This window comes from Salvelinus sp. IW2-2015, linkage group LG26 (genome assembly GCF_002910315.2).
Source record: "Salvelinus sp. IW2-2015 linkage group LG26, ASM291031v2, whole genome shotgun sequence".
NCBI classification, from domain to species: Eukaryota; Metazoa; Chordata; class Actinopteri; order Salmoniformes; family Salmonidae; genus Salvelinus; species Salvelinus sp. IW2-2015.
In genome coordinates this window covers 44437135-44455590 of record NC_036866.1, presented here as the reverse complement: position 1 = coordinate 44455590, position 18456 = coordinate 44437135, and the positions used below count along the sequence as shown (strand labels likewise).

Below are 18456 nucleotides of genomic sequence, written 5' to 3'. Positions count from 1 at the left end.
AGGGATTTGTAGCCCAATTAATAGGCTAAATCATAGTAATGCCTGTGCTTTGAAAATCTATTGAATGACATTACAGTGCAAATCAGTGGAGGCTGCTGAGGGGAGGACGGCTCATAATAATGGCTGGATTTGAGCAAATGGAATAGCAAACAAATAGCAACCATGTGTTTGATGTATTTGATACCATTCCACCTGGTAAACTCAAGCCATTACCAAGAGCATGTCCTCCCCAATTAAGCTGCCACCAACCTCCTGTGGTGCAAATGAATAATGAAATCTTCGAGGAACTAATTTCTGTGACACTACAAAGGCATCATGGCCCACCTGGTTTTCAATGCACTGGCATGCTAGCGAATTCTTGACTTTTCCAAACAAACCACAATTTACTCTCAGACATTGGGTGTCCTGTGTCCACCTGGTTTCATCTCAAAATAGTCTTTATCAGGCTGATTAAATCATATTGCACACATAGTTATCCACTTGCTTGGGTTTTGACAGTGATGAGAGGCTGCCTTTATACAGGCAGTGCAATTTTTATATTTTGTCCCCAATTGGTCTTTTGACCAATTAGATCAGCTTTGATAAAGATCTGATTGGTCAAAAGACCAATTAGTGAAAAAAATATCAGAATTGGGCTGCCTGTGTAAACAGCCATAATGATAAAATTAAATTAAATGAAATTTTATTAGTCACATACACATGGCTAGCAGATGTCAATGTGAGTGTAGCGAAATGCTTGTGCTTCTAATTCCGACAGTGCAGTAATATCTAACAAGTAATCTAACAATTCCCCAACAACTACCTAATACACACAAATCTGAAGGGATGGAAAAAGTACATATAAATATGTACATATAAATATATGGATGAGCGGTGGCCAAGAGTGTGCAAGATGCAATAGATGGTATAAGGTACAGTATATGAGAGGAAGAATATAAGATATGTTAACATTATTAAAGTGGCATTGTTTAAAGTGGCCAGTGATTTGAATCTCTATGTAGGCAGCAGCCTCTCTGAGTTAGTAATTGCTGTTTAGCAGTCTGATGGCCTTGAGATGGAAGCTGTTTTTCAGACTCTCGGTCCCAGCTTTGATGCACCTGTACTGACCCTGCCTTCTGGATGGTAGCGGGGTGAACAGGCAGTGGCTCGGGTGGTTGGTAATGATGCAGATGGCGCAAAGAGACCACCTGAGAAATTTCCTCTATTAAGTGAATGATTTCTCTACCGGATGCAGCAGCCCAATGAGCTAAAATATGAACAGCTGCGTCAAATTAGATTATATACTGAACAAAAAGCTTATTTCTCTCAAATGTTCAGCACAAATTTGTTTACATCCCTGTTAGTGAGCATTTCTCCTTTGCAAAGATAATCCATCCACCTGACAGGTGTGGCATATCAAGAAGCTGATTAAACAGCATGATCATTACACAGGTGTACCTTGTGCTGGGGACAATAAAAGGCCCCTCTAAAATGTGCAGTTTTGTCACATATTGCCACAGATGTTCCAAGTTTTGAAGGAGCGTGCAATTGGCATGCTGACTGCAGGAATGTCCACTGGAGCTGTTGCCAGAGAATTTAATGTTCATTTCTCCACCATAAGCCACATCCAACGTCATTTTTGAGATTTTGGCAGTACGTCCATCCAGCCTCCCAACTGCAGACCACGTGTAACCACGCTAGCCCAGGATCTCCACATCCGGCTTCTTCACCTGCGGGATCGTCTGAGACCAGCCACCTGGAAAACTGATGAAACTGAGTTTTTCTGTCTGTAATAAAGACCTTTTGTGGGGAAAAACTCATTCTGATTTGCTGGGCCTGGCTCCCCAGTGGGTGGGCATATGCCCTCCCAGGCCCACCCATGGCTGCACTCCTGCCCAGTCATGTGAAATCCATAGATTAGGGTGTAATTCATTTATTTAAATTGACTGATGTCCTTATATGAACTGTAACACTATTCAATCACTTTCAAGACACATTCTGGAGTTTGTGTTTTAGCAGCCCTGCCACGAGGGATGGGGACTGGGTGCGATTTCTACCGTGCTTTATACCATGCCATTCGGGGACACCATTTTATTTATGGGAACCTATGCAATTTCTTTTAATGGGCCTAATAGCAAATACATGGAATTTAACGGTAAAGAAAACCAGCCACGTCGCGGACCCCGATGTCTTGCTCCCAGACAAACTGAACAACTTCTTTGCTCACTTTGAGGACAATACAGTGCCACCGACATGGCACGCTACCAAATCCTGCGGGCTCTCCTTCACCGCAGCCAACGTGAGTAAAACATTTAAATGTGTTAACCCTCGCAAGGCTGCCGGCCCAGACGGCATCCCTAGCCACGTCCTCAGAGCATGCGCAGATCAGCTGGCTGGTGTGTTTACGGACATATTCAATCAATCCCTATCCCAGTCTGCTGTTCTCACATGCTTCAAGATTGCCACCAGTGTTCCTGTTCCCAAGAAAGCTAAGGTAACTGAGCTAAACGACTATGACCCCGTAGCACTCTCTTCCGTCATCATGAAGTGCTTTGAGAGACTAGTCAAGGATCATATCACATCCACCCTACCTGACATCCTAGACCCAGTCCAATTTGCTTACCGCCCCAATAGGTCCACAGACAACGCAATTGCAATCACACTGCACACTGCCCTAACCCATCTGGACAAGAGAAATACCTATGTAAGAATGCTGTTCATCAACTACAGCGCAGAATTTAACACCATATTACCCTCTAAACTCAACATTAAGCTCGAGACCCTGGGTCTCGACCCCGCCCTGTGCAATTGGGTCCTGGACTTTGACAGGACGCCCCCAGGTGGCGAGGGTAGGAAACAACAACTCCACCCCGCTGATCCTCAACTCTGGGGCCCCACAAGGGTGCGTTCTCAGCCCTCTCCTGTACTCCCTGTTCACCCATGACTGCGTGGCCATGCACGCCTCCAACTCAATAATCAAGTTTGCAGACGACACTTCTGTGGTAGGCTTGATTACCAACAACGACGAGACGGCCTACAGGGAGGAGGTGAGGTCCCTCGGAGTGTGGTGTCAGGAAAATAACCTCACACTCAACGTCAACAAAACAAAGGAGATGATCGTGGACTTCAGGAAACAGCAGAGGGAGCACCCCCTATCCACATCAACGGGACAGTAGTGGAGAAGGTGGAAAGTTTTAAATTCCTCGGCGTACACATCACGGACAAACTGAAATGGTCCACCCACACAGACAGCGTGGTGAAGAAGGCGCAACAGCGCCTCTTCAACCTCAGGAGGCTGAAGAAATTTGGCTTGTCACCAAAAACACTCACAAACTTTTACAGATGCACAATCGAGAGCATCCTGTCAGGCTGTATCACCGCCTGGTACGTTAACTGCTCCGCCCACAACCGTGAGGCTCTCCAGAAGGTAGTGAGGTCTGCACAACGCATCACCGGGGGCAAACTACTTGCTCTCCAGGACACCTACACCACTCAATGTCACAGGAAGGCCAGAAAGATCATCAAGGACAACAACCACCTGAGCCACTGCCTGTTCACCACGCTATCATCCAGAAGGTGAGATCAGTGCAGGTGCATCAAAGCTGGGACCGAGAGACTGAAAAACAAGGCCATCAGACTGTTAAACAGCCATCACTAACATTGAGTGGCTGCTGCCAATATACTGACTCAAATCTTTAGCCACTTTAATAATAAAAAATTGGATGTAATACATGTATCACTAGTCACTTTAAACAATGCCACTTTACATAATGTTTACATACCCTACATTACTCATCTCATATGTATATACTGTACTCTATACCATCTACTGCATCTTGCCTATGCCGTTTGGCCATCGCTCATCCATATATTTATATGTACATATTCTTATTCATTCCTTTACACTTGTGTGTATAAGGTAGTTGTTGTGAAATTGTTAGATTACTTGTTAGGTATTACTGCATGGTAGGAACTAGAAGCACAAGCATTTCACTACACTCGCATTAACATCTGCTAACCATGTGTATGTGACCAATACAATTTGATTTGATTTACGGTACCGGTCAAAAGTTTGGACACCTACTCATTCCAGGGTTTTTCTTTATTTTAATTTTTTCTACATTGTATAATAATAGTGAAGACATCAAAACTATGAAATAACACATATGGAATCATGTTGTAACCAAAAAAGTGTTAAACAAATCAAAATATATTTTAGATTCTTTAAAGTACCCACCCTTTGCCTTGATGACAAATTTGCACACTCTTGGCATTCTCATGCCAAGAGTGTGCAAAACTGTCATCAAGGCAAAGGGTGGCTACTTTGAAGGATCTAAAATAAAAAATATACTTTGATTAGTTTAACACTTTTTTGGTTACTACATGATTCCATATGTGTTATTTCATAGTTGTGACGTCTTCACTAATATTCTACAATGTAGAAAATAGTAAAAATTAAGAAAAACCCTTGAGGTAGGTGTGTACAAACTTTTGACTAGTACTGTATATTACCTTTTGATTTGGCATGAACACAACCAGCCATTATGTTATCTTATTGTCAAAACAAATCACTTCAAACAGTAGCCTACCTGAGCATGGTCATCCACCCCCMAAAAAATCCAGCATCCAAACAGTGCACTGCTGAAATAGTGCATTTTGCACATGACAAAGTCAACAAGCACTGCAAATAGTGTAGGCTGCAATTATCTTTTGCACAAAATATTAATCATTATGAACGGATTAATAAATTGATAACAATATAGACTTTGTCTTGTAACTATTGGTTTTAACCTGAATTATATTTATGATTACAAAACTCCTTGGTCATCTATAACATAACCATTATTTTTTTCTAGTTCAATGGTCAGGACACCTGCACTGATGTGTTCTAGTCTAAAACACCATGATACAAATTAAACAATTTTCTCTGAGATAAAATCCTCCTGAGCAAAACCACAGCTATTAAATAATTTACAGTTCAATTTAATGTATTTTCACTTGCAAAGTGCTTACAACAAACTGATAGCCACGGAACTATGAAATTCGAAGACCTCTTTTTCACACCATAGACCCTGAAATTGAATTCCATATCATCACAAATACCATCAGTTATAAACATGTCCAAAACATTAAGGGCCGGTTTTATAGACACAGCTAAAGCCTATAGTTCTGGACTAAAAAGCATTCTCAATGGAGATTCTCAGGCAAACCAGCCCTTACAGTACAGCAATCATTGATCTAGTCCAGTATGGATTTCTGGTCATTACGACAATAGTTAGTTAGAAAATAGTCTTTAGTTCTGGGTATCCAGATAAGTTACAAGGGATAAGCTACAAGTAAATAACAGTTTTCACTTGGATGTGTGTGCTCCAAAATGTTATTGTAAGCAATAAGGTCATTACAATGAGCCTTCAGATTATGACACCAAGGGAGCCCAGGGAAACATTAATGTGCATCCCAAATTTCACCCCATTTGCTAGTGCACTGGTCAAAAGTAGTGCACTATATAGGGAATAAGTTGCCATTTGGGACAAATTCTTAAGCTCTTCTGTAGTTGTCATACCTCCTGTTCATCCGTGTGTGACCTATCTGTACAACCATTCGTATGCTTTGCTTGTTGATGAATTACAAATTACACTACTGCCATCTAGTGGATACACCTGGTTAGCCTAAGGTGCTCTTTGAAAATGCATATTTTGAAACCTTGCTTCCTTCCTTTGAGTAAGAATAGCTTTTATTAGTGTAGGTGAATGCTACGAGGTGGAAACCTTGCTTTCACCTATCCAATCAGGTTAGTTGGATCAGTGAATGCAACAGCCCCAATCACTGTAATGCCCTTCTTCATCAGTGCTCTCCCCACACTTCCGATCTTCAAATCCCCACCCCTCCCTCAAAAGGAACAGACCCAGGTGACCACACACAGGGTACTTGTTGGTTTTTGACAGATGACATTTAATTTCGCCAGGCATCTGACATTAGATCTGCTACAGTACAGAGTCAGCCATTTTAGGGAATGACATCTACAGCAAAACTCCAGAGGGGAACCCAGGACTGGTTTGAATTACATACAGCTTCTTTCAACAGAAAAATTAAATAAAATGAGAGCAGGGTTGCATCTGAAAATGGCACCCTATTCCCTTTATAGTGCACAACTTCTGAACAACATCCATGGGTCCTGGTCAAATGTAGTGCACTATGCAATAGGGTGTCATTTTGGACGCAACCCAGGAAACAAAACAGGCAACAAAACAGGCTGACTCAAGGCCAGGGTGAGGGGTTCTGTTCAAAAGACATGAGTGCTGTTAGAATGCCGTTTCACAATTCTGGTCCATTTGTTTCCCTTTTGGAGCGAAATGTGGTGATCAACAAAACAAACCTTCTGTTTATTTCTTCGTATAACACTGTTTATATATACACACATATTGTGTTGGCTGCTGCTCCTAATACTTTAACATTCAATAGTCCCAGCAGACAGTGGATCCGATACATCATTTGACAGTTCGTTCAGCTCACACCAATCACAAATAGGCCAGTTGAAATGTACAGCAAAACTGACACAAACATGATAAACCACCGTACATAGGGTTCTTCCCAGACCAGGATCGGGAGAGCTTTACAGTACAGGCACAGATAAAAGGCTCCTCTCTTCCTCACACCTTAGACTCTTATAGAAAGTATGTAACTACGGTTACCAGGTGTATCTCACCTGGAGTCCAGAACAGAAGCCCTCTCTGGGTCAACGGTGAGCAAACAACTTAGCAGCAAGGGCATTAGGTTAGTTATTAACTTATTAGGAGGGAATAGCATCAAGTGGAAAATCATACATTTCTAAATGATGAGTAGTGGACGAGTGAAGAGAGTCAGTGTATCCTCAAAGAGACATTGTTTTTGCACATAGAGAGTAAGTAAAGGACTAAGTGTAAAGACTAAGGAAGCAGAGAGGTGACTGACTGAAGGGCTTTTGCTAGTGGCTACAAGAGTAGTGTTAGTTAATGTACAGTATCCAGTTCACAGGTAAAGTACAAGAGAGGTTTCATGATTTGGTCACCCATGGAAAAGCGGGTGCTGAATTCAAAGCAAAAGAACATCATACCGAGCGACTTAAGGGGGTGTCAGTTCACGTAAAGCCACGTTGATATCAGGTAAGGGACAGCAGGGTTGAGGACAGTGGTTCTGCTGTGCCACTGGAGAATCAGGTCCGGGTCTTGAAGGCCTGCGACAAAGCCCGGTCTTTACCTTCCTCTCATCTAATTTACACAACACTCCCCCAGCACAGAAAAACACTCAAGATCTGCCTCTGTGTGTGTGTGGGGGCTCAATACTTGATACGAGTGGAGCCGGAAAGATGTCTATGAAGCAAAAATAGGGTTTATTCTGCACAGACCAGTGCTACGGCCACACAGGTTAGACTAGATACATTTAGCTAGGGAGACATTTTCTAGGGATAAATCTACAGTATCTCACTCTGGAAAACGACTACAGCTACTTTTGCTGAGATAAGATTCTTGCGGACTGTTGTCTTGGTTACAGTATGTGGGGGCTGGGGGTGGTTTCCAAGGCTAAGGGTCAGAGGTCAAAGTGCTAGTCAGCAGCATCCCAGGTTTAGGGTCACGGTGGGAGGTCACGGCCATGTTYAGTTACTGGCCACCTCATCAGCTGTGTCCGCCGTCGTGTCTAAGGTGCTGTCGAGTCCGCCCCGGGCACGCCAGATCTTCACTGTTCGATCACTATCAAATTACAGAGCAGAAAAACTGTGTTACTGCAATKGCTGTATCCAGGCTATTGTGTGTGTTTGTGTGTCTGCCTGTCATTCTGTCTGTGTGGTTCTGTGACTCACTCAGATGCTGTGAAGAGGTGGCTGCTATTGGTGGAGATGCCGTTGATGGGGCTCTCGTGGCCCTTGAGTTCCCCAAGGGCCCCCAGTGTGTCTGCGTGCCACAGCTTTAGCACCCCTCCTCTACAGCCGCTCAGCAGGGCCGGAGAGCCAGGCACCACACCCAGGGCACACACCCAATCACGATGGGCGTTGGGCACTTGCTGTTAAGACATAGATAACATAGTACATACAGACTTTGTTTTCCATTCAAATATTTTGCAGGTTAGCAGTGTTTTCCAAACAACTTCCCAGTTAAAATACCCGGCACCGTCTCCCCAAAAGCATGATTCACCAAAATAGTTTGTAAGTATTAGGTATTTTTATTACATTTTTTAGGGGGTAGATCAGCTTTAATACTGCAGATAGATTGTAGCTTCCATCAATGTAATTGTCTGCATAATTTCCAATCCCCCATATATTTTGGGGTAAATATATTATATACAGTACCAGTAAAAAGTTTGGACACATCTACTCATTCAAGAGTTTCTTAATTTTTAAAACTATTTTCTACATTGTAGAATAATAGTGAAGACAACAACACTATGAAATAACACACATGAAATCAAGTAGTTTTAAACTAATCAAAATATATTTTAGATTCCTCAAAGTAGCCACCCTTTTCCTCGATGACAGCTTTGCACATTCTTGGCATTCTCTCAACCAGGAATGCTGGAATGCTTTTCACCTGGAATGCTTTTCCAACAGTCTTAAAGGAGTTCCCACATATGCTGAGCACCCGTCCAGACGCTGTTCTTGTTTTGTTTCATGTTCGTTTTCCATTAAATGTTCACTCCCTGTACTTGCTTCTCGTCTCCAGCGTCGGACGTTATAGAATGCTGTTGTAGCCATGTTGGTGTGTGCCTTGAATTCTAAATAAATCAGACAGTGTCACCAGAAAAGCACCCCCACACCATCACACTTCCTCCTCAATGCTTCACGGTGGGAACCACACATGCTGAGATAATTCATTCACCTACTCTGCGTCTCACTAAGACAAGGCGGTTGGACCCAAAAATCTCAAATTTGGACTCACCAGACCAAAGGACAGATTTCCACCGGTCTAATGTCCATTTCTTGTGTTTCTTGGCCCAAGCAAGTCTCCTCGTCTTATTGGTGTCCTTTAGTAGTGGTTTCTTTGCAGCAATTCGACCATGAAGGCCTGATTTACGCAGTCTCCTCTGAACAGTTGATGTTAAGATGTATCTATTACTTGAACTATGTGAAGCATTTACTTGGGCTGCAATTGGGTTATTACTTGGGTAACTCTGGGTCTTCCTTTCCTGTGGCGGTCCTCATGAGCGCCAGTTTCATGATAGCGCTTGATGGTTTTTGAGACTGCACTTGAAGAAACTTTGAAAGTTCTTGAAATTTTCCGGATTGACTGACCTTCATGTTTTAAAGTAACGTCTTTTCTCTTTGCTTATTTGAGCTGTTCTTGCCATAATAATCAAGAGAGAGTTGTAAACGGACGTTACCTCATTAACCCTCCTCAGGACTTGAAACGGTCCCACAAACGGCGGCGCGGGCTCAGCTTCCTCAGCGTTCCCCTGGGAGGGTCGTTGCGGAACCGGCAGGGGAAGGAGATTTCCATAAGGGAGGTGTCTGGGTGTCTTTGACTGAGCCAGATGGAGCAGGAAGAGACGTAAACCTGGACGTCCCTAGCCTAGGTAGGCCAACAGTACTTCTCAGTTAGGCAGGCGATGGTACGGCCTATCCCAGGATGACCAGACACAGGCGCCGTGTGCGCCCAGGAAAGGAGACGGTGCCGCACACCTGTGGGCACGTAGGCGAGGTTCTCCGGGCACTGTGCACGTGCGGGTTCCGTACGCAGGGCCTGCCGTATGGCGGCGTCCACGTCCCATACAAGTGGCACGATGATGCAGAACGGAGGGATGATAGGGGTCTCCTCTCCCTGCCTCTCCATCTACAGAGGCGAGACAGGGTGTCCGCCTTCACATTCTTCAAGCCTGGCCTATAGGAAATTGTGAATTGGAACCTGGCGAAGAATAGAGCCCACCTGGCCTGTCTCAGGTTTAGCCTCTTTGCTACGCTGATGTACTCCAGGTTGCGGTGGTCCGTTCACACCAGGAAAGGCTGTTTGGACCCTTCCAGCCAGTGCCCCCAAGCCTTCTTGACCACCAAGAGTTCCCGGTTCCCTACGTCGTAGTTCCTGGGCGGGGCTCAGCTGCTTAGAGTAGAAAGCGCAGGGTCGCAGCTTTGGAGGTGTTCCGGTACGCTGGGACAGCACTGCCCCGACTCTTACTTCGGAGGCATCCACCTCGACGATGAAGGGGAGTGAGGGGTTTGGATGTGCCAACACAGGAGCAGTGGTGAAACGTGCCTTCAGCGTCTCAAACGCCCTCTCCGCCTCCGCGGTCCAACGAAGCAGCTGGGGACCTCCTCTCAGCATTGAGGTAAGAGGCACGACCACCGCGCTGAAGCCCCGGATGAACGCCCGGAAATAGTTGGCGAACCCCAGGAATCGCTGGACTGCTTTAACAGAGTTGGGGATGGGCCATGACCCGACTGCGCTGACGCGTTGTTCCTCCATCTCCACTCCCTCTGTGGAGATGAGATAGCACATATAGCCAAAGGACATGGACCGCTCCCCTGTTTAACATATAGATCATGCTCCAACAGTCTTCTCAGCACAGACCTGACTAACGAGACATGCTGGACTCGGTCAGCTGAATAGACCAAAATGTAATCTATATCAACCACTATGCCCCGTCCCAGCATGTCCTGAAACACTTCGTTGATGAAGGCCTGGAAGACTGAAGGAGCATTAGATAGGCCAAAGAGCATTACGAGATACTCGTAATGACCCATGGTCTTCGAAAAAGCAGTCTTCCATTCATCGCCTGCACGAATGCGCACCAGATTATAGGCGCTCCTAAAGTCCAGCTTCGTGAAGTATTGTGCCCCGTGCATTTGTTCGACAATGGTTGGAATGAGGGGTAAAGAATAGCTGAACTTGGCGGTGGCCTTGTTCAGTGTTCGATAATCAGTGCAGGGGCACAGTCCCCCATCTTTTTTCTTGACAAAAAATAAGCTTGATGAGGCTGGTCACATAGAGGGGTGGATAAAACTCTGCTGGAGACTCTCCTGTACATAGGTCTCCATGGCATAGGAGAGGGGATAGACATGTCCTCTCGGGAGGGCTGCGTCAGACAACAGGTCAATGGCACAGTCCCAGGGGCGATGGGGAGGCAGGCATGTAGCCTGGGTCTTTGAGAAAACCCGGTGCAGATCCTGGTGCTCCTCAGGGAAATCCACTTGAGGTGCACAGTCTGGACTATGCAGTGGTGTTGACAGACACCGCGAGACACCTCCCCTGACACTCCTGCAACCAACCCAGCAGTCTTCTCTCGGACCAAGAAATAACGGGGTTATGCAAACTCAACCAGGGGAGACCTAAAACAATGGGGTGCGTGGGGGTGTTTATAATCAAGAAAGTGATCTGTTCTGAATGAGTGTCATGGGTCACCCATGACACTTATTCAGAACAGATCACTCTGAAACAGAAACAGTAATGTGATGTACAAGCCCTGTCCCTATTGGACGATTATCCAGGGCTCGAACTGGAATGGGTGACTGTAGGGGAACCAAAGGAATGCGTAATGCAGTGGCCAGTGCGCTATCTAAGAGATTCCYGGCAGCTCCGGAATCAATCAGAGCTAACGGGAGTGAAGGGCTGGGTGGGGTACTCAGGGAATTTAATGGGGAAACACACTGGTTGATTTGACAGACAAGGAAAGGAGACCTTGCCTCCTACCTGAGTTGGTGCAGGGGAATTCCCTGGCTTGTCACTTCCTCGCCTCCTAGTGGATAGAGAGCAGGTCGGGGAGAAATTACTCCTTTCTCCACAATAGAAGCAGAGACCCAGATTCCCCCTTCTCCTATGCTCTGCCTCGGGCAAACATGCCGAGCCCACCTCCATTGGTTCTGGCCACGGAGCAGGGTAGCCATGGGCTCCGAATTCTGCGCAGGTCTTCTTTGGGACTGCAGGAGGTTGTCCAACCGGATCACCATGCTAATGAGCTGGTTGAATGACAGGTTGTCATCACGGCTAGCTAACTCCAGCTGTACCTCCTTTCGCAGTCCGCTGCGGAAAACGGTGACCAGAGCCAACTCGTTCCATTCGGTGGAGGCTGCGATGGTCCGGAACTCCAGGGCGAACTCCGAGGTGGTCCTAGATCCCTGGTGTAGTCGGAGTAGACGCTCAACCTCCTCTCGGCCCTCCACAGGATTATCAAACACCGAGGGGAAGAGGAGGGTGAAGCGCTCGTAGGACTCGAACTTGGGTCCGCCCGTCTCCCAGACCGCGGCACCCCAGTCCAGAGCCCGTGGGAGCTGGTACCGGGAACAGTACTGAAGACTGGAGGGACTGCACATTCCCCTCCAAGCGCAGGATGGTTGCCAGCACACTGTCCATGGTGATACCGAGTCTGGAGAGACAGTCCTCGTGGTGCTGTACTGTCCCTACAATGGTCGCCAGCTCGGCCTTTCCTGCTGTCTCCATTTTGCGGGTCGGTTATTCTGTCACTCTGGTATAAAGGATATGGAGACAGGCTCAGGAATACACAATAGGGGTTTTTAATACACCCAAGACAAACACGTATACAAAAACACTGGGCTGTACCCAAACAAAAGAGCGAGGGTAAACCTTGTTGAACGACACGGGACGATACTCGTAATACACAATATATAAAGCACGCAGCATAACAGCTGCACCAACACATAGGTGCTCACACGACCAACGGACATGGGAACAGAGGGCACAGATATAACATACTAATCAGGGGAAATGGGAACCAGGTGTGTGAATTCAGACAAGACAGTCCGGTGTTGATGATAATGAACCCCGTTCAGTGAAGCCTAGAAAGCCGTAAGTGACGTAGACCTCCGGAACAGGTGAATAGAATGAGCAGCAGTACCGGGGGGATCCGTGACAAGTACTTTTAACAAGGCACACCTGTGAATTGAAATGCATTCCAGGTGACTACCTCATAAAGCTGGTTGAGAGAATGCCAAGGGTGTGCAAAGCTGTCATCAAGGCAAAGGGTGGCTACTTTGAAGAATCTCAAATATAAAACATATTTTGATTAGTTGAACACTTTTTTGGTTACTACATGATTCCATATGTGTTATTTCATAATGTTGATGTCTTCAGTATTATTCTACAATGTAGAAAATAGTAAAAATAAAGAAAACCCTGGAGTGAGTAGGTGTGTTCAAACTTTTGACTGGTACTGTGTATACAGTGGGGCAAAAAAGTATTTAATCAGCCACCAATTGTGCAAGTTCTCCCACTTAAAAAGACGAGAGGGCTGTATTTTGTCATATAGGTACACTTCAACTTGAAGACAAAATGAGGAAAATAAAATCCAAGAAATCCACATTGTAGGATTTTTTATGAATTTATTTGCAAATTATGGTGGAAAATAAGTATTGGTCACCTACAAACAAACAAGATTTCTGGCTCTCACAGACTGTAACTTCTTCTTTAAGAGGCTTCTCTGTCCTCCACTCGTTACTGTATTAATGGCACCTGTTTGAACTTGTTATCAGTTAAAGACACCTGTCACAACCTCAAACAGTCACACTCCAAACTCCACTATGGCCAAGACCAAAGAGCTGTCAAAGGACCAAGAAACAAAATTGTAGACCTGCACCAGGCTGGGAAGACTGAATCTGCAATAGGTAAGCAGCTTGGTTTGAAGAAATCAACTGTGGGAGCAATTATTAGGAAATGAAGACATACAAAACCCTGATAATCTCCCTCGATCTGGGGCTCCACGCAAGATCTCACCCCGTGGGGTCAAAATGATCACAAGAACGGTGAGCAAAAATCCCAGAACCACACGGGGGGACCTAGTGAATGACTGCAGAGAGCTGGGACCAAAGTAACAAAGCTACCATCAGTAACACACTACGCCGCCAGGGACTCAAATCCTGCAGTGCAAGACGTGTCCCCTGCTTAAGCCGGTACATGTCCAGGCCCGTCTGAAGTTTGCTAGAGAGCATTTGGATGATCCAGAAGAAGATTGGGAGAATGTCATATTGGTCAGATGAACAAAATAGAACTTTTTTGGTAAAATCTAACTCGTCGTGTTTGGAGGACAAAGAATGCTGAGTTGCATCAAAGAACACCATACCTACTGTGAAGCATGGGGGTGGAAACATCATGCTTTGGGGCTGTTTTTTCTGCAAAGGGACAGGACGACTGATCCGTGTAAAGGAAAGAATGAATGGGGCCATGTATCGTGAGATTTTGAGTGAAAACCTCCTTCCATCAGCAAGGGCATTGAAGATGAAACGTGGCTGGGTCTTTCAGCATGACAATGATCCCAAACACACTGCCTGGGCAACGAAGGAGTGGCTTCGTAAAAAGCATTTCAAGGTCCTGGAGTGGCCTAGCCCAGTCTCCAGATCTCAACCCATAGAAAATCTTTGGAGGGAGTTGAAAGTCCGTGTTGCCCAGCAAAGCCCAAAACATCACTGCTCTAGAGGAGATCTGCATGGAGGAATGGGCCAAATACAGCAACAGTGTGTGAAAACCTTGTGAAGACTTACAGAAAACGTTTGACCTCTGTCATTGCCAACAAAGGGTATAAAAAGTATTGAGATAAGTATTTGGTCAATAACAAAAGTTTATTTTCCACCATAATTTGCAAATAATATTCATTAAAAATCCTACAATGTGATTTTCTGGATTCTTTTTCAAATTTTGTCAGTCATAGTTGAAAGTGTACCTATGATGAAAATTAAGGCCTCTCTCACCTTTTTAAGTGGGAGAACTTGCACAATTGGTGGCTGACTAAATACTTTTTTGCCCACTGTACATATCTTTTTAAAATATATTTTCCTTTATTATTTCCCCTAACCCTACCCCTCCCCTAATTGGAGTAAACTAACAGACATAAAACTTAGGCTTCTACTTCCAGTTTATACATACTTAGACATTTTACGGACACAATGTATTTTACAATAATTATCTTTGTTTGTTTTTAATCCAATCCTTCAGCTACCATCAATCCCTCCCAATCTATCTCTGAAGCCCATCCAGTTTGATTTCTATTTTGCCATATATTTTTAAGTGCTGTTTACAAAGTTATGACCTATATACGGACACGTATATTTATATTAGTCATCTTGTTTTTTTAATCCCACCCTTCAGCTCCACTCAACCCCTCCCATCTATTTCTTTTTTTCTTTCTATTTTACATATATATTTTAACTGTGCTGTGATGTTTCTGAACTTTCTATTCTCATAGTTTTAGAGATTGTAAATTAAAAAAACATGTTTTGCCTAAAGTATTAGATATTAGATTGAGTTACTATGACTTTTCAGATCACCCGTAGTGCTATCTGCAGAAGATTAGCTCCAGGTAAATGGAGCACTTCTTCAACCATTCCTGGACCTGTGACCAAAAACAAGCTACATAGGACAGTACCAAAATAATGATCTAATGATTCGGTCCTCTTGCAGCAAATATCTGCAGAGTTGGGATGGTTGTATTACCTATATTATATATATATATATATTATATATATATATTGTAAATTCTATTGGCTACAAGAATTTTGTATAATAATTTAAATAAAACAATTCTAAGTTTTGAATCCAGCGTTGTTTTGCGTATGAGGTCATAAACCATGTGCTATGGAATCGGTACATCAAAAATCTCTTCCCAACTATTTTGCAATCTATATGGCACAGCTGTCAATTTTTTGGTCCTTAAATAAAACTCTATACTTTTTTATTTATCACAATTTTCTTTAACCAATTCGGTCTTTAATGCAGGACCAACAGACAAGTTCCTTACTTTTACCCCCTACCACTTGCCTCTTCTATTTTTGCAGTAATGCTGCAATTAGTTGGTTGTAATTTTGGGTAGAGCAGACATGTATATATATTTTTGTTAGCTGCATGTGTGACATAACTCCACCAGTCCTATTTATGATATAATTTACAAAGATTATACAATTTTGATGTATTTTTAAAAAATCTATTTGAGTTTAACAACAATATTTGTTGTATTATTTGCTCTGTCTTTTCTGGTGGATTAAACTGAAATTGCAACCAACTTTCTATAGCTTGTTTTAAAAATAGCGATATTTTGGAGATTATTTCATTTTCAAATAACCGAAAGTGAGAGGTTGTAATCTGAATAAAGGGCAAAAGGCCATTCTTGAACACGAGGTGAGACATTCTTACTAAACTGCTTTTTTTATGACTGGATTCACCAAAATAGTCAGTGACACTTCCCTTTCCCCTCTGTTACCTGCAGTAAGTCTTTGCGGCCTAGGTCCCACTTCTTAATGCCGTTGTCCCTGGAGCCGCTGAAGAGGACATCCCCCTGCACCACCAAGGACTCGATGCCATCGTAGTGGGGAGGCTCAAAGTTGTGTGTGGGGCTGATAGCACCCAGGGCCCCCTCTGTCACGTCAAACAGCTGAAACAGACAGTCCATCAACAACAGTCGTCAAGTCACAGCAAAGCGTTAGCTAGGCTAATTCATATTGCATAGGAAAACAAATACAAGAGCCAACATGATCCATATTCAAACATGAGACACCACGCAGAAAGTGATCTCTGACCGAAACTTCAACACAATAAAAAAATGTAGAGATGTAATATGTAATATGGTGTGTGGCAGTTCGACAACGAATATAAGCAGAACAGCCACACACCATAACACACTCTCACACACCATAACACACTCTCACACACCATAACACACTCTCACACACCTTGATGTAATGGTCCTTGGATCCGCTGATGACCAGATCCTGACCGTTCCCACTCTGGTCCACAGTCAGACACATGACTGGACCCAGGTGACCAGTCAGCTTCCCTGTGGATACAAATCTGACCAAGAGAGAGGGAGGACAGTGGGCCTTTTAACATGATAGCAATCTCCTGAGATGCACTGCGTTACGGCAAGACACAACCTGGAATGAAAACACTCACTAAGAGGCCAGGCAAAGATCAGCAAGGGAATAGACCAGGGGGACTCAAGTACTATTTGAGAAGGTCCGGTCACACAAATTTCCTAGATGTCAAAGGTCCGGATGGATATTGTCATTTATCGTCGTAGTAACAAACCCCTACCTTGCAACCCATACGACCCCAAACGGTTCATACCCCTCTTGTTGGCCGAGATATATACAGTGGGGAGAACAAGTATTTGATACACTGATGATTTTGCAGGTTTTCCTACTTACAAAGCATGTAGAGGTCTGTAATTTTTATCACAGGTACACTTCAACTGTGAGAGACGGAATCTAAAACAAAAATCCAGAAAATCACATTGTATGATTTTTAAGTAATTCATTTGCATTTTATTGCATGACATAAGTATTTGATACATCAGAAAAGCAGAACTTAATATTTGGTACAGAAACTTGTTTTGCAATTACAGAGATCATACGTTTCCTGTAGTTCTTGACCAGGTTTGCACCACACTGCAGCAGGGATTTTGGCCCACTCCTCCATACAGACCTTCTCCAGATCCTTCAGGTTTCGGGGCTGTCGCTGGGCATACGGACTTTCAGCTCCCTCCAAAGATTTTCTATTGGGTTCAGTCTGGAGACTGCTAGGCCACCCAGGACCTTGAGATGCTTCTTACGGAGCCACTCCTTAGTTGCCCTGGCTTGTGTGTTTCGGGTCGTTGTCATGCTGGAAGACCCAGCCACGACCTATCTTCAATGCTCTTACTGAGGGAAGGAGGTTTGTTGGCCAAGATCCTCGCGATGCATGGCCCATCCATCCCTCCCCTCAATACGGTGCAGTCATCCTGTCCCCTTTGCAGAAAAGCATCCCCAAAGAATGATGTTTCCACTCCAAGCTTCACGGTAGGATGGTGTTCTTGGGGTTGTACTAATCCTTCTTCTTCCTCAAACACGGCGAGTGGAGTTTAGACAAAAAGCTCTATTTTTGTCTCATCAGACCACATGACCTTCTCCAATTCCTCCTCTGGATCATCCAGATGGTCATTGGCAAACTTCAGACGGGCCTGGACATGCGCTGGCTTGAGCAGGGGGACTTGCGTGCGCTGCAGGATTTTAATCCAGACGGCGTAGTGTGTTACTAATGGTTTTCTTGAGAGACTGTGGTCCCAGCTCTCTTCAGGTCATTGACCAGGTCCTGCCGTGTAGTTCTGGGCTGATCCCTCACCTTCCTCATGATCATTGATGCCCCCACGAGGTGAGATCGCTTGCATGGAGCCCCAGACCGAGGGTGATTGACCGTCATCTTGAAACTTCTTCCATTTTCTAAATGCGTTGCGCCAACAAGTTGTTGCCTCTCAACCAGCTGCTTAACCCTATTGTCCTGTAGCCCACCCAGCCTTGTGCAGGTCTACAATTTATCACCTGATCTTACACAGCTCTCTGGTCTTGGCCATTGTGGAGAGGTTGGAGTCTGTTTGATTGGTGGTGGACAGGTGTCTTTTATACAGGTAACGAGTTCAAACAGGTGCAGTTAATACAGGTATGAGTGGAGAACAGGAGGGCTTCTTAAAGAAAAACTAACAGGTCTGTGAGAGCCGGAATTCTTACTGGTTGGTAGGTGATCAAATCTATGTCATGCAATA

General features: G+C 44.4%; 1 protein-coding gene across 4 annotated transcripts in view; it reads right to left on the bottom strand.

Annotated features, from left to right (window-relative positions):
* Nucleotides 1–4948: 4948 nt before the first annotated feature.
* The window catches only part of LOC111952867 (kinesin-like protein KIF21A), a 63611-nt gene continuing 50103 nt past the window's right edge, over nucleotides 4949–18456 (bottom strand). For all 4 annotated transcript variants that reach the window (XM_023971824.2, XM_023971826.2, XM_070435312.1 and 1 more), the window contains 4 exon segments: nucleotides 4949–7706; nucleotides 7817–8016; nucleotides 16144–16314; nucleotides 16613–16730. In XM_023971824.2, the coding sequence (XP_023827592.1) occupies nucleotides 7601–7706; nucleotides 7817–8016; nucleotides 16144–16314; nucleotides 16613–16730 (595 nt within the window). In that variant the 3' untranslated portion in view covers nucleotides 4949–7600.